The sequence below is a fragment of the Asterias rubens genome, chromosome 5, assembly GCF_902459465.1.
Source record: "Asterias rubens chromosome 5, eAstRub1.3, whole genome shotgun sequence".
Lineage (NCBI taxonomy): Eukaryota > Metazoa > Echinodermata > Asteroidea > Forcipulatida > Asteriidae > Asterias > Asterias rubens.
Window position 1 is genome coordinate 4,076,249 of NC_047066.1, and position 14,529 is coordinate 4,090,777.

At 38.8% G+C, this 14,529-nt stretch overlaps 1 protein-coding gene across 1 annotated transcript; it reads left to right on the top strand.

The window, feature by feature from the left end:
* Positions 1-188: 188 nt before the first annotated feature.
* On the top strand, positions 189-14,149 carry LOC117290557 (coiled-coil-helix-coiled-coil-helix domain-containing protein 2-like). Its single transcript, XM_033771997.1, has 7 exons — positions 189-299; positions 2,427-2,463; positions 2,955-3,050; positions 4,090-4,184; positions 8,520-8,715; positions 10,144-10,375; positions 12,305-14,149. Exons 1-7 carry the CDS (start codon positions 292-294, stop codon positions 12,313-12,315), a joined length of 675 nt encoding a protein of 224 aa, XP_033627888.1. The 5' UTR covers positions 189-291; the 3' UTR covers positions 12,316-14,149.
* Positions 14,150-14,529: the final 380 nt, after the last annotated feature.

The window sequence follows — 14,529 nt, forward strand, 5'->3', positions numbered from 1 at the left end:
ACCATTTTTTATTTCTTAGAAAGGTAAACTAAATTATAAATAGTGTACTTTTTAAATTAAAATTTATACATTGTCGATATTTTTTGTGAGGCTTTTTGAGATTATAAAACCCCGTTACTGTATTCGTAACCTCGTTCTTAAAATGGAATACTCCATAGCCATTTTTGTTTTTGGTGTGTTTGTTGTATGCTTGGTGTTAAAATTCCTTCTGTTTACATGGTTAAGAATTTCTACCTCCATGACATGGTTTAGACAACGTGCCCTGGACACAGACACATCTGGACAACCGCTATGGAGGTGTAAGTAAAGTCGTTTATTTATTGACAAACGAAGGGTTAATTTGATACCAGTTTAGCTACGGTTAGTGTGTGCATGGAGGTACCTCCATGGTCACGGTGTTTAATTAAAGCATTATTTATTGCAGTGAAATTGAAAAGGTGTCTCTTGCTAATGCTAGCTCCTATGTAAAAAAACTGGTTTGACCTTTCACTTGTGTGACCTACTTTTTCTTTGCTCTTGCTTGTGTCCAATCTACAGCTACTGTTTTAATTTATCGGAAAACTTTGTGTATCCTGCCAGCCACTTTTTCACTTATTTTTACAAAAGGAGTATAGAGATAGACCTTAGGCTTAATAATATGCATAGTTGCGATAATCGTAACCCTCCATCCTCCCGACGGTCGGAGACCGGAGGGTTACGACACAAGACTGATATTATCGGTGTAACTAGCAGTTTTGACCAGTTTTTGCCAGACTCGTGATCAGATTCGTCCTTTTTTTCCACTTTCCAAAATCATGACAGACATTCTAAACACATGGAGTTGATCTTTATTGTATGACAACGTCATCTGGAACCCTTAAAACAACATCATGAAAATATTTGGCAGAAAAAACGACAAAAACTTACCAAAAGACTGACCGAATATTTCCATAATGCATAGCGGGGCCAACTAGTGATTCTGGACGAGCCATGGCTGTCGTATGCGTATCGGCCATTCCAGCTTGCAAACTCACCGCCTGTGTGTGTAAGCACCGATCCCCCGCACCGAGTGCGCAGATGCGTGTTTGGTTGGGTCACGCTGATTGGTTGTTGCCAAGCAAGTGCGACGTTCAAAATCACTAGTTGGCCCCGCTATGGATTATGGAAATATTCGGTCAGTCTTTTGGTAAGTTTTTGTCGTTTTTTCTGCCAAATATTTTCATGATGTTGTTTTAAGGGTTCCAGATGACGTTGTCATACAATAAAGATCAACTCCATGTGTTTAGACTGTCTGTCATGATTTTGGAAAGTGGAAAAAAAGGACGAATCTGATCACGAGTCTGGCAAAAACTGGTCAAAACTGCTAGTTACACCGATAATATCAGTCTTGTGTCGTAACCCTCCGGTCTCCGACCATCGGGAGGATGGAGGGTTACGATTATCGCAACTAGCTTATGCATTGACGTCATCCAGCCGCCATCTTTATCTTAGAGGGAAAACGGTGACGAAACAATGGAGACGCACAGATTTGTACGTGCGGCGCGCAGTATTGGCCAATGAACAACCTCCTTTTGACCTCTAGGTGAGGGCGCCCTACTGAAATGACGTCATATGCATAATGTCTATACATCTCATTTGGTGGTCTGATTAAATTATGAAAAAGTGGCTATTCGTTTGTTAACTTATAGCTCTATGCCCCAGATACAGAAAACTTTTCCGCTGGCTTACCGCTTAGGCGTAGTGTCTGGGTGGGGAGTAGTTGATTTGTAGAAATGGGAATGTCGCAGTTTGTTAGCCCACCTTGAACTTGTTGGGTTCGAGACTAGTGGACAAGCCGCTAAAATGTCTGTCGCAGTGGATAGCGTTCCGACTCTATTCCGAATCGCCCCACGATTTCCTCGGTTTTCTCGCGGGAGTAGAAATGTTGGGAAGAGAAATTGGCAACCAGCATTTTGCGCGAGAGCAGTATTCGATCGCGGAAGCCTGAATCATCACGACACCGCCACAACTCGACTATCGCAGCGCAGCAGACCGTTAACGACTTGTCCACCCAGTTGTCCACCAATCTAGTTGGGCTCTAGTGTTATGACTCTCTTTGAATTGAACATTGGTCTTATCTAGACCCAGGTACTGGGAGTAACATCCGTCGATGCCAGTTTTTTTTTTTTTAACCGTTTGATCGAAAATTTCATATCAAGTATACTCGATATATCAAGGTGAAGCCTAAAAACAGTTCCAAAATATACCGAAGACCGACAGTTTAGGGTTGCATTTTTACTGGTTTTCGGCTTGATCCTTCGCACTTATTGTTACACAACATCAAATTTTACCTTTGACATTTGAGGCATTCACAGTTGGCTTATTAATGTGTTTTGAGGTATGGCCATGACTAAACATGACGTAGACTTTTTTAAATAAATTTTGTTTGTACCTATTTCTATTTTCAGTGTTGATAGAAATGCAGCAATGTTGAGTAACTATGAGGTAAGTGTGTGGTTTAATTATATTATTAGTCTGTATTTGTAATCACAAAAGAGTCCAGAAATGGTTTACCAGAATGCATATTTTTTTTTTTTAGAAGTGCATTGCAACACCTAGGGTTGGTATGAGTTTTAGAACACACTGTGCCATCAAAATTCCACCAGCTTTAACTAGCCAGTATAGCGTGACTAAAACCTGATAAAGAGTAGTTTGTTTCACGCCTGGAGCCTTTTTGAGACATCTGAAAGCACACAAATTTGTGCAACAAGGGGCAGGGTCACATTCTCTTGCAATTTCGATGACCAATTGTGTCCAACTTTTCACAGATTTGTTATTTTATGCATTAATTGGGATACACCTATTGAGAATACTGGTCTGTGACAATCACCAAAGGTGCCCAGTGTCTTCAATGTCAAAGAGAGAGAGAGAGAGTTGTAATACAGATTTCCTAATTAACCTTTTGTGTGTGTGTATTGTCTTTTCTTGTTGTACAGGTGTACTCACTTCTGACAGAGCTTCAGTCACAGACTTCATCCAATCGGAAGAAGCCAAGTAAGACACAACAAAATCTGGCAACCATTTCATATGAGGTAAGATCACTTAACTCTAGTCCTCCAAAATCCATGGCCCAATATCATATAGTTTTTAGCTCGGCAAAAATTTGCACGACACCAGTCACAGATAGTCAATCTTATGACATGGTTCTTGACGTAGTGGTGCTTTACAAATGCCTTTAATATGTATGTATGTATGTATGTATGTATGTATGTATGTGTTTAATTTTGTAGTGCTTAATTGCGGAACAGAAAAAAAATAAAAGTTCATAGATTTACAAATAACTTACAGGGTTTACAGAAGGTAATGGTGAAAGACTTCTCTTGAAATATTATTCCATGAAATGCTTTACTTTTTGAAAAAACATTAAAACAATATCAATTCTCGATATCGAGAATAACGGATTTATTATAAGCACATGTCATGACACGGCGAAACGTGCGGAAACAAGGGTGGGTTTTCCCGTTATTTTCTCCCGACGCCGATGACCAATTGAGCCTAAATTTTCACAGGTTTGTTATTTTATTTATTAGTTGTGATACACGAAGTGTGGGCCTTGGCACTACTGTTCACGAAAGTGTCCAATGGCTTTAAAGGCAGTGGACAATATTGGTAATTACTCAAATAATTATTAGCATAAAACCTTACTTGCAAAGGAGTAATGGGGAGAGGTTGATGGTATAAAATATTGTGAGAAACGGTTCGCTCTGAAGTGACGTAGTTTTCGAGAAAGAAGTAATTCTTCCACGAATTTGATTTTGAGACCTCAGAAAGAGATTTTTAGGTCTCGAAGTCAAGCATCTGAAACCACACAACTTCTTGTGACAAGGGTGGTTTTTCTTTCATTATTATCTCGCAACTTCGACGACCAATTGAGCTAAAAAATTGCACAGGTTTGTTATATTATGCATTTGTTGAGATACACCAAGTGAGAAAACTGGTCTTTGACAATGTTCTGTCTTACCTGTGTGCGATATAAATATTGCATTATATAGTAACTTTGTAAAGGAAGGAGTTCAAGAACATCAATCTCCTCTTAATCATTTGTCTTCCATTGTTTTCTTTGTATCGCAGACATCCAAGTATCTGGAGAACTCGCCATGTAAACTTCAGAACCCCGACTGCATCAGGGAATTCATGAAGGCAGTGGAAACATTCAACATAACAAAGTAAGAAATCAATTGTCTTTAACTATCAATTAGGAAAAATTATGTCTGTTGGTCATATAATGAAAGGCAGGAGGTTTTTTTTGTAGGAATTATAGAGTAACAATAACATTCACTTGTCCCCTACTCTAACAGTTAGTAAATATTCTGTTAAATTGATACAATGTACTTGGGGTTTGGAGGTTGGGTAAATGTTAATAATGTTTTGTGCATTTATGCCTACAGCTTTTCTTCTCATTTTTAAGTCAGTGTGTTGTTGTTTTTTGTAATTTTTAACAATAATGATTGTAAACACGCCAATTTAAGTACTTTTAACTTATGTTGTGTATGTTTGTGATATATAAACAAAAAACTCATTGAATTGAAATTGAGTTGAATAATTACTTGTTACAATCAATGTTACAAATTATTATATTTGGTTCACACATATTTCATTTTTATGTTGTAATTTGTTGCTGTTTGTTGATATTTCAGAGCAGAAAGATTACAACTCCTTAACAACAGACCAAGCAGTGCAGTGGAAATACAACTGGTAAGACCATATGATCGTCTTGTTGTGCAGAGTTTCCATGCACTATTAGAAACACTGCACCCACCTCCACAACAAAAACCATTGAATTAATAATAATGTAACAATAATTGTGGCTTCTTATATAGAGCACATGTCCGTCACTCAGTTACGCTCCTGGCGCTGTAACATTATAGTATTCCCTGCAAGATTTGGGACTACGTTTTTGAATTAAGAGACCTAATCCTTAGATAGCGCAATGTAATGTTTAACAAGGTGCTGTGGCGCAATATGCTGCTGATCAGACCAGGAAAACCGGGGTGAACCCCTTCTCTTTTCAAAAAGTGCACTGGGTTCTTTTACATGCATTACACAACACATGTGACCAACGGCTTTACGTCCCATCCCGAAGTACGAAGCAATGGTGAAGTGTCTTGCTTAAGGACTAAAGTGTCATGGCTGGGGATATGAACCACACCCTGCTGATCAGAAACACCAGAGTTTGAATTTGTTGCTCTTAACCGCTCGGCACTTCCACATTGAGTTTGATATTGTCTGTGTGGTTTTGTGGCAAACAAGTATCCTAGACTATGATAGTTTACAAAAATGTTTTTCCATTCCAGCATGCTGGAATTTCAAGGGAAGTTGAAATATTTGTCCCTTTGTATTTTTTAGATGATTGAAGAGAGTGAGGAGAGACTGACCGAGGCACAGATTGAACAGCTGCTGGATATCATTGCTACAACATTACCAGGGGGTGACACAGCGGAAGATGAGGAGGGTATGGAAACTGAAGATGTTATACCTGAGGGGGATTGACACTGAGTGCAACTTGCTACAACCTTACCAGGGGGTGACACAGCGGAAGATGAGGAGGGGATGGAAACTGAAGATGTTATACCTGAGGGGGAATGACACTGAGTGTAACTTGCTACAACATTACCAGGGGGTGACACAGCGGAAGATGAGGAGGGTATGGAAACTGAAGATGTTATACCTGATGGGGATTGACACTGAGTGTAACTTGCTACAACATTACCAGGGGGTGACACAGGGGAAGATGAGGAGGGTACGGAAACTGAAGATGTTATACCTGATGGGGATTGATACAGAGTGCAATATGTTCAAGACCATCAACGGATGATACTTTACAGGGGCAACCGAGGCAACGGCCTCCAGATTACCCTCATGCCTGTCGTAATAGACCCTTCCCATGAAATATGTAAATTGCACACAGCGCGTGCGCACTGACATTTTGGTTGGCAAAAAGAGGGAACATCGTGCTGTTTTGTACAAGGCTAATGGGTGCATGACGCAGACGCGATTGCGCATCTGCTTAGTGCACAACTCTATGGCGTTTGCCAACCAATAGGGTCTGTACGCATGCGTGAATGTTATTAGCATATTTCATGGGAAGGGTCCATTGCATTTTAGTGACCCTTGGCATGTTCAAGGCCTGAGAATTCCCGGATGCTATGACTCTATGCCCATAATCATTGCCTTACTTCCTCTTTGAAATGTTTCAGGCTGATACCCCTATAGTTATTGCCTTTGTGCCTCTTGAAATGTGTCGGTAAAAAATTACATTTTCCTCTTTGAGGTGGCCTACGTCCGGCAACAAAAAATCATGCCTGGCCATCAAAGGATAGAAGTTTTCCCATGTCAATGATTGTATGGACCTCTGTTACACTGACTGCATGTATCATGTAATTGGATACTTTGGAGGGCTTCTTGGCACTTACTAATTTCTCTCACTTTACTGAGAACAATGAATTAACGGAAGTCTGCTGCCACCTAGTGTCTCCAGAAGACCAGAGGATGATTGTGAATGAAACTAATAAATAGATCTAGGAACTATTAAATAGATCTGCTTTGATGACATGAAGGAGAACAACCTCTTTCTCGTCAGAACAATACAAAATTCTAAGAAAGTCTTGGTTATTATCGGTAGATTTTTTTTAAGATATGGAATCAACTTGTTTATTTATTAAAATAAATATAATTATTATAATTCAAAATGAAATCTGGTAGTTTCTGTTTTCTTTATTTTGTCAAGTGTTTTAGTTTTATTCATTTTCTTTCAAAAAGAAGTTCCCTGAATGCAGATAAAAAAGCAATGATTGTTGCATGAGCCCTCTACTTTTAACTTTGTTCAATTCTAAACATAGCGAAAGAGTGTCAAAAGCGAAGTTGACATTTTTATGTTTATTAAGTTGTTTGTTAATTAATTAAATTGGGGGTAGGGGGCTGGGTCTTGGAGGAGTCACAAGCTTGTGTCTGGAACACCAGAACCATGCAGATGTGGATTATTTTATGAGGAGAAATGTTGAACTGTTTCTGTTTTCTCAATACAGCAAATGAGCATGACCAAAATCATGGAGGTCTGGGAAAATAATGCACAGCACACCAACAACATCAAAACTTTTTTCTGCAAATATGTCAATAGAGGGCAGTATTACAAACGGACCTCTTCGTTCAGCGAATCTACCACCCAGTGGAAATCTAATAGCGGCTGGCTCAATTCGTGAAATAACAATCATTTTTAAGGCTGAATTCACTATATGCCAAGGTTTATTTAAAATTCGAAATTTGAACATAGTGTATTCAGTCGTTTTAGATTGTTTTCCTTTGAAACGTTTTTTCCCCTGTAGTCCAAATTAGCACCTTGCGGAAATCTAACAGCCAAACGTTACTTAAGTTATCGGTCGAAGGTTAAAGGTTAGGGGCGGTCACAGCAAGTTTCTAGAAAACGACAACCAGCGTGTAAAGTGAGAACTGCCGGTCTTTTATTTCGACGAGAATTTCGTTTTAGAAAGCGATTTTGCTAAAGTAAAAACTATACAAATAAAATGCCTCGTGGTGGAAGAAGTCGTGGGCGATCTTTTTCGCCAGTAAGGTAATTTTTTAGAGGTGTTTTTGTCATATAAACCTGCAAATCAAAATACAACAATTTTTAGCGAAGACTAAACTTAAAGTTAAACAATAAAGTGTGAAACTGAAAAATGTAATGATGTTAATTGTTACATCATTCAGACTGTCTGTGTTTAAATTTGCTTTTCAATAAATACAAATAATTCATATCACGATATAGGATCTTGATATTATTCTGAAAGTTTGTAATATATTGTTATCTGTCTTGTTCCTTTTTTGGTGTGAATGTGAGTCTTTAATTTAATTAATTGTAATTAAAAAGGCTTTTAAAAATGTAGTACACTTGAGTTGTTGCACTCCCTGCCCCCAAAGGGAAATTATTTCATCTGACATGATTTCATTCATATCTATCTGCCACATTTTAAAATTATTATATTATTTAATATTTGATATATGGCAAAATCAAATTTAATAGACCTTATAAATAACCAATCTGTAGGCTACTCCTAGATTCTGGAATTATTGACATGGTGAGGTAGGTAGGTAGGTTGCGCTATCGTCTCTGAGACGATAGCACGAACCTCAAAAGTTCTAGAGTTTCGCAAATCCACCTGGTTCAATTGATTACTGCTGATGGCCGACAAAACTTCAAAAGGATTTGTGGAAGGAAAAGGGGGCTTTGTATTGTTAGTTGCGATAACATAACCCTCCTGCCGGCCGACGGCAGGAGGGTTACGTTATCGCAGCTAGTGTATTGTAAGGCCCCTTTTCCTTCCCCACAGTCACACAGTGCCTTTCCGCAATTCAGCAAAATCAACCAGGCGGTTTATGGATATAATGTATAATGTTGAACTTTATTATTCCCCCTTTTTTGTCAAGTACATTGATTTTATTAATACAAAAAGGCGCTATTAAGAAATAGTTATATTATAATTAACAATGTTGATGCTATTTAACAGGTCTGCCCCAGCGCCTCCGAGGACAGTTACTCGTGCTCCAGCCCCAGTGAGCCGAGCGCCAGCACCCGTTCAACAACAGCAGCGGGCACCAGTCGCTGCACAGCCCCAGCAGAGTGGTATGGCGCCCTCTAGAGGCCCAGGCTTGTTTGGCCAGATGGCCGCTACAGCCGGTGGTGTGGCAATCGGATCTGCCGTGGTGAGTTAGCTTTATTTATTGAATTTTCTTAAATCTTGACGTTACAATATTTTAGGCATTTTGAAACATTTTGTTCTCCCTTTTTACTCAATCATAAACTTTGATGTTAAAATGACAACTTAGTTTTGCTCTATTGATGTTTGGTTGATTGCAGTTGGTTTATTCAATTGATCAACATGACTATTTTCGTTAATCAGCAGACAGAATAACTGACAATGTTAAACTGTGTCTGTTATTTTTTCTCCTCATTTTAGTCTGGATTTTAATCGTTCAATATATATTCATTGATACACAAACTAAGTCAATGATTAGATTGAAATTATAAGTAAATTACATCTAAGTGGTTTTGTTGATATTATTTGCAGTTTTAAATAAGATTAATACGAAGATAGAGTAGGCATAATGCATAAATAGTTATGATAGCAAAAATCTGTGTTTGTATCGGGTCTAACACTTCATGAACAAGATTGTAATATACTCAAAATAATAGCAGGTCTGATACCTCACAGAGGCAACAGAGGCGATTGCCTCCATGCCCCGTGGTAATTGCCTTGGTGCCCTTGAAATGCTCCACAATTTCCTCATAGGGTGCCCTTTACCAAGCAGAAAATGCCTTGGTGCCCCTGCCCTTTTACAAACGAGGCATATAGGCCTGTAATAGTGTATCCTCTCAACATAGGGGCCAATTTCAGGAATGTCTGCACTTACGGATCTGAGAATTATGCCCTTGTCTGGGTGCCTGAAGGGCAGAACTCATTGAGATGGCAATGATAATTTTCATTTTGCAAAGGGCACTTTCATGGGAAAATTTTGAAGGGGCATTAAGGCCAAGACCACGGGCAACAGAGGACATGGCCTCTGTGTAATTCAAGGCCTGAAAAACCTGTTTTGTAAAATTGGGCCCACCTGCTGCCCAGCTTGTATTAATAGAGAATAAGCTTGGGCGATATCACGATATTATCGAATATCGCGATATTAATTTGGACACGATTTCGATATCGGATGGATTTGGTTTTAATCGAAATATCGATATATCGCGATATATCGCGATAATCGCATTATATAGATATATCGATTAAATATTGCGATGTATTTGCTAGCTGAGACATCTTGCACCCCATAGGTTTGGAGTAAAACCAGAAGAATAGGTCATTAGAACACCTCTCTTATGCTAGGACTGTCTCTTCTACAACTTTCACTTGGAGTTTTAAGACTGATGATGTCAAATTTCATTAATCGCGATTATATCGAATACCGCGATATATTGTCGGCGATATATCGTGAATAAAATAAATTGATATCGCCCAAGCTTAATAGAGAATACAGTTTTTAAAATTTTTATCTATTATTTAGGCTTTCGTTGCACAGTAAAATTGTGTGTTTTAATCTTTAGAAGAGATTTGAATCGATATTTGTTCTACTCCTAAGGGTCACACAATTGGAGCAGCCATGACGGGCGGCAGCAGCGAAAGACAGCAACCTGCAGATGTCACATACCAAGAGCAGCAGCCATACCAGCAGCAGCAGCAGTCGGACCAGATGCAGGGTGGTGCCTGCCGCTATGAACTGCAGCAGTTCTTAAATTGTGCCCAGAGCCAGCATGATATATCACTGTGTGAAGGATTCAACGACGCGCTTAAGCAGTGCAAGGTGTCGTATGGTAAGAAAAACGAAACAACTAAAGGCAGTGGACTCTAATTGGTAATTACTCAAAATAATTATTAGCATAAAACCTATCTTGGTGACGAGTAATGGGGAGAGGCTGATGTGGTATAAAACATTGTGAGAAACGGCTCCCTCTGAAGTGCCATAGTTTTCAAGATAGAAGTAATTTTCTACAAATTTGATTTCGAGACCTCAGATTTAGAACTTGAGGTCTCGAAATCAAACATCTAAACGCACACATCTTTGTGTGACAAGGGTGTTTTTTTTTCTTTCATTATTATCTCGCAAGTTTGATGACCGATTGAGCTAAAATTTTCACAGGTTAGTTATTTTATGCATATGTTGAGATACACCAACTGTGAAGGCTAGTCTTTGACAATTAGCAATACTGTCCACTGCCTTTAACACACTAAAGCTGTGTTCCCATTTGACTTTTTGTTCCGCTGCCACGCAACAAGTTTCCATGACTGGCTTTGGTGTAGCTCTACTGTGCATTTCCACCTGGACTTAATCCGCAAGTTTGCCTGGCGTTGCGGTAGGTTTACAGCCCAGAGCTGTTCCCATTAGACTTTTTAGCGGGGTAAAGACCATGGCAGCGCGGAAGTTTTCCGCATCCTCTTTCAGTCTGTTATTTTTATGTCACAGTCTTTAAGAGAGGGTTTCGCCGCTGTGTTACTTGCACATGGATGGCTGCATTAAGTTTGCACCATAGCTCCTCATAAACCATTTTACATTATACATGTAAAATGGGTCTCATAATTCCAAACATAGCTCTGTACACCTATAGGAAAAAACATTTGGGATGTGAAAAGCGCTGTATTAGAACTGCGTGTTATCATTGTTGTAATTAAACTACATTTATAATGCATTCCTCTGTATTCATACTCTTCAATTTGACTCAATCAGCACTCTAAAAAAATACAAATAATAAATTAATTTCTTTTTTGATAAGTGGGTTGTTTTAGAAAGTGATTAACTTTTGAAAAGAAAATTAGGTATTTTATAATACCACGCAGTTTTAATGTGTATTATCCCCAGCCCTTTTGGATATTTATGAAGTGAAAATTAGCCTGTTTTCAAGGCCTTCTTGGCTCGGACAGCTTCATAGAGCGGCTATCCCAAGCACATTAGAGGCAGTGGACACTATTGGTAATTACTCAAAATAATTATTAGCACAAAACCTTTCTTTGAAATTACGTAGTTTTCGAGAAAGAAGTAATTTTCCACGAATTTGATTTTGTGACCTCAGATTTAGAACTTGAGGTCTGGAAATCAACCATGTAAGCGCACACAACTTCGTGTGACAGTGGTGTTTTTTCTTTCATTATTATCTCGCAAGTTCGACGACCGATTGAGCTCAAATTTTCACAGGTTTGTTATTTTATGCATATGTTGAGATACACCAACTGTGAAGGCTAGTCTTTGACAAATACCAATAGTGTCCACTGCCTTTAAGGGGAGACCAAGCGTCTATTGCAGAACAAGGGCTTTTTACAAATAAATCTTGACTTTTTAAATCTCGACTTAGGCTACCAAACTCACTAAAAGTCCAAACGAATCAGAAGCAACGGGGGTCAGTGAGAGTCAGCATACTTAACAGATTATGCACACTGCCTGGGATTACTACAATTGTCAACCTTCGATCTTTTTTCTAAAAAACAAATTTGGGAAAGTTTGTGTTTTGATTTCAGCACTGAAAGATTTGCCGCACACTTTATAAGAGATTTTCACTTGGTGTTCCCACAATTCTGTTATAGGACTAGATATCTGGCACACCCCTATGAAGTTCAATTACAGCGGAAGGGAAATGTCCTCTTGGGGTCAAAGACCACCAGATATAGACAATTCCAACCATAGTTTTATCAAAATTGTGTCTAGCATTTCGTTTCTCATGCTTCTGTTTGTATCTGTGGGTTTTTTTCAGGTGTGCAATAAGAACTACAACGTCATTGCTTGGAGGACTAGCAGACTGCACGTCGAAAGTTTTAAAGTTTTCAGATAAGTTTACTGATTTTTATGAGATGTTTTGAATGACATTGTTTGACCTTTCCAGTATTTAAAACTGTAACAGCATTGGTTATGGGGGAAGATTGTATTTTCATTTGGGCCTGTTTGTGCGGCATGGACCTCAACAGCTGTTTATGTACACTAAGTGTGTGTGTTTTTTTGTGCCCGAAACCAAAATTTTCACAAACTATGGGACGTGACCCCAAAATTGGTCGTGAACAAAATTCAGGTGGATCACCAGACATTGTCAGAATTAAAAACAGATTGCTGCATTAAATAATTTACGCCTATTAAGATTAGCTTGTATGACATAACATCAGGCCTCAAATTACATGGCCTCTGTTGCCCCTGGTCTTGGCCTTGGTGCCCGTAGACTTTCAAATTTTCCCATAGAAAATTTAGTCCGAGTGATCGGGTTGGCGAACAGTTATCTTTCGCCGCCTTCCATCTCTAGGACCCAGGTTCGAATCACTCTGGGGGCACTACGAGTGATTGTTTTTCAGTCCCTAGTTTGCTGCCTGGCTTTTTCCTGAAATAATTCTCTGAGGGTTTTCCTCTCTTCCTTCCTTCTCTTCTCTCAATTGGGTTCTTGGATAGTACAGTGGTTAGGTTTGCTTTTCCTAGAGTCCTTCACAACCAAAATAAATGAAATGAAATTAAATGAAATTGAGTGGCCGACCTAAACGTTAGTAGACCACTACCCTAAACCAATGCTGTACCAACCTCTCCGAATAACATCAGGATATTTTTAAGGCTAATTTCCCTCTTCAAATGATTCAGTACGAATTGTTATATATTTTCAAAGTGTGTGAGTGAATATAAGTATAAATTAATCCATTTCAAAAATTAATATTCATAAAAAAAATTCCTGTTACTGGGTTGGAAAATAAGGGAATATTTCTGATACCACCAGAAGCACAACACAAAAATGGTTTTAATGGGCACTGAAAAAAAATAGATGCAGAACTCGAGACTCTGTTGATTGTTGTTTTTTTATTATCTAAAAATAACACACAAGGGAAATAGACTAAAAAAGGGTAATTATCAACATGAGGGTATCCGGGGTCTCGGGTTCAAATCCAGCTCCAAGTCAATTTGGGCCCTATTTTATAAAGCTGCTTTTAAAGCACAATAGCTAAGCACAACAAAACTATGCTTACCAGAATAAGGTTACCAGCCAACGTAGCATGTCGCATGTACAATCTGTGACTGATATCCCGCCTTATTTTTGCTCAGCAGAAAGTTGCTTAGATAATTCTCTGCTGAAGCAGAAAGTCGCTAAGCATAATTCTCTGCTTAAGCAGAAAGTCGCTAAGCATAATTCTCTGCTTTTATAAGCAGAAAGTCGCTAAGCATAATTCTCTGCTTAAGCAGCTTTATGAAATTGGGCCCAAATTTGATTGAGGGACTGTCTCTATGCACATCTGAGCAAACACCTCCTTTTTACGCTTGGCTCTCGTTAGTATTTCCTGGATCGGTTTTCATTTGGAGGGTTTATCTTTGCTGATCAGCGGCCAGTAAGGATGTTTTCAAAAGGGAAATACTACCCTGGAAAGAAAACGATCGAATGAACTTATCCAACTGTGGACTGTAGGATATGTTGTGGTAAACTATTAATCAACCTGATCTTGGTTGCGTGAGAATGAGGTTTGAAGAGGTGCTTCCCCCTGGAAGAGAAAGAGGATCATTGTAATAACCAATTCTTATAAAGCACATTTCACAATAACTGTATCAATGAGCTTTACATTAGTGCCCTGGTCATCGGGCCAATAACATCCCTTTTAACGTTTCTCAGCTCCCTTGGGAGTATACAACCTGGGCAACAGTTTATATCGCTCCAAAGGCTTTTTCATTCACAATATCAACCTCTACCCTCGTAGGTACCCATTTATACCCCTGGGTGAAGAAAAGCAATTATAGTAAAGTATCTTGCTCAAGGAGAACAAGTGTCACGACCGGGATTCGAACCCACACTCCGGTGACTTAGCACCAGAACTTGAATTTGATGCTCTTAACCACTCGGCCATGACATTTGACAAAATATATTGACTGCTGTCTTTTAAATTGTAACAAGTAAAATCAAACAGTAATCGTATTACTCTTGTTGATCAGTCATTACTTCTGTTTTTCTTTATCTGTGTG

What these genes read in the sequence shown, in the direction of transcription:
- LOC117290557 (XM_033771997.1), top strand. An exon ending in GAAACATTCAACATAACAAA is followed by an intron (nt 4,185 to 8,519) that starts GTAAGAAATCAA and finishes GCTATTTAACAG; the next exon opens with GTCTGCCCCAGCGCCTCCGA. An exon ending in TGGCAATCGGATCTGCCGTG is followed by an intron (nt 8,716 to 10,143) that starts GTGAGTTAGCTT and finishes TCTACTCCTAAG; the next exon opens with GGTCACACAATTGGAGCAGC.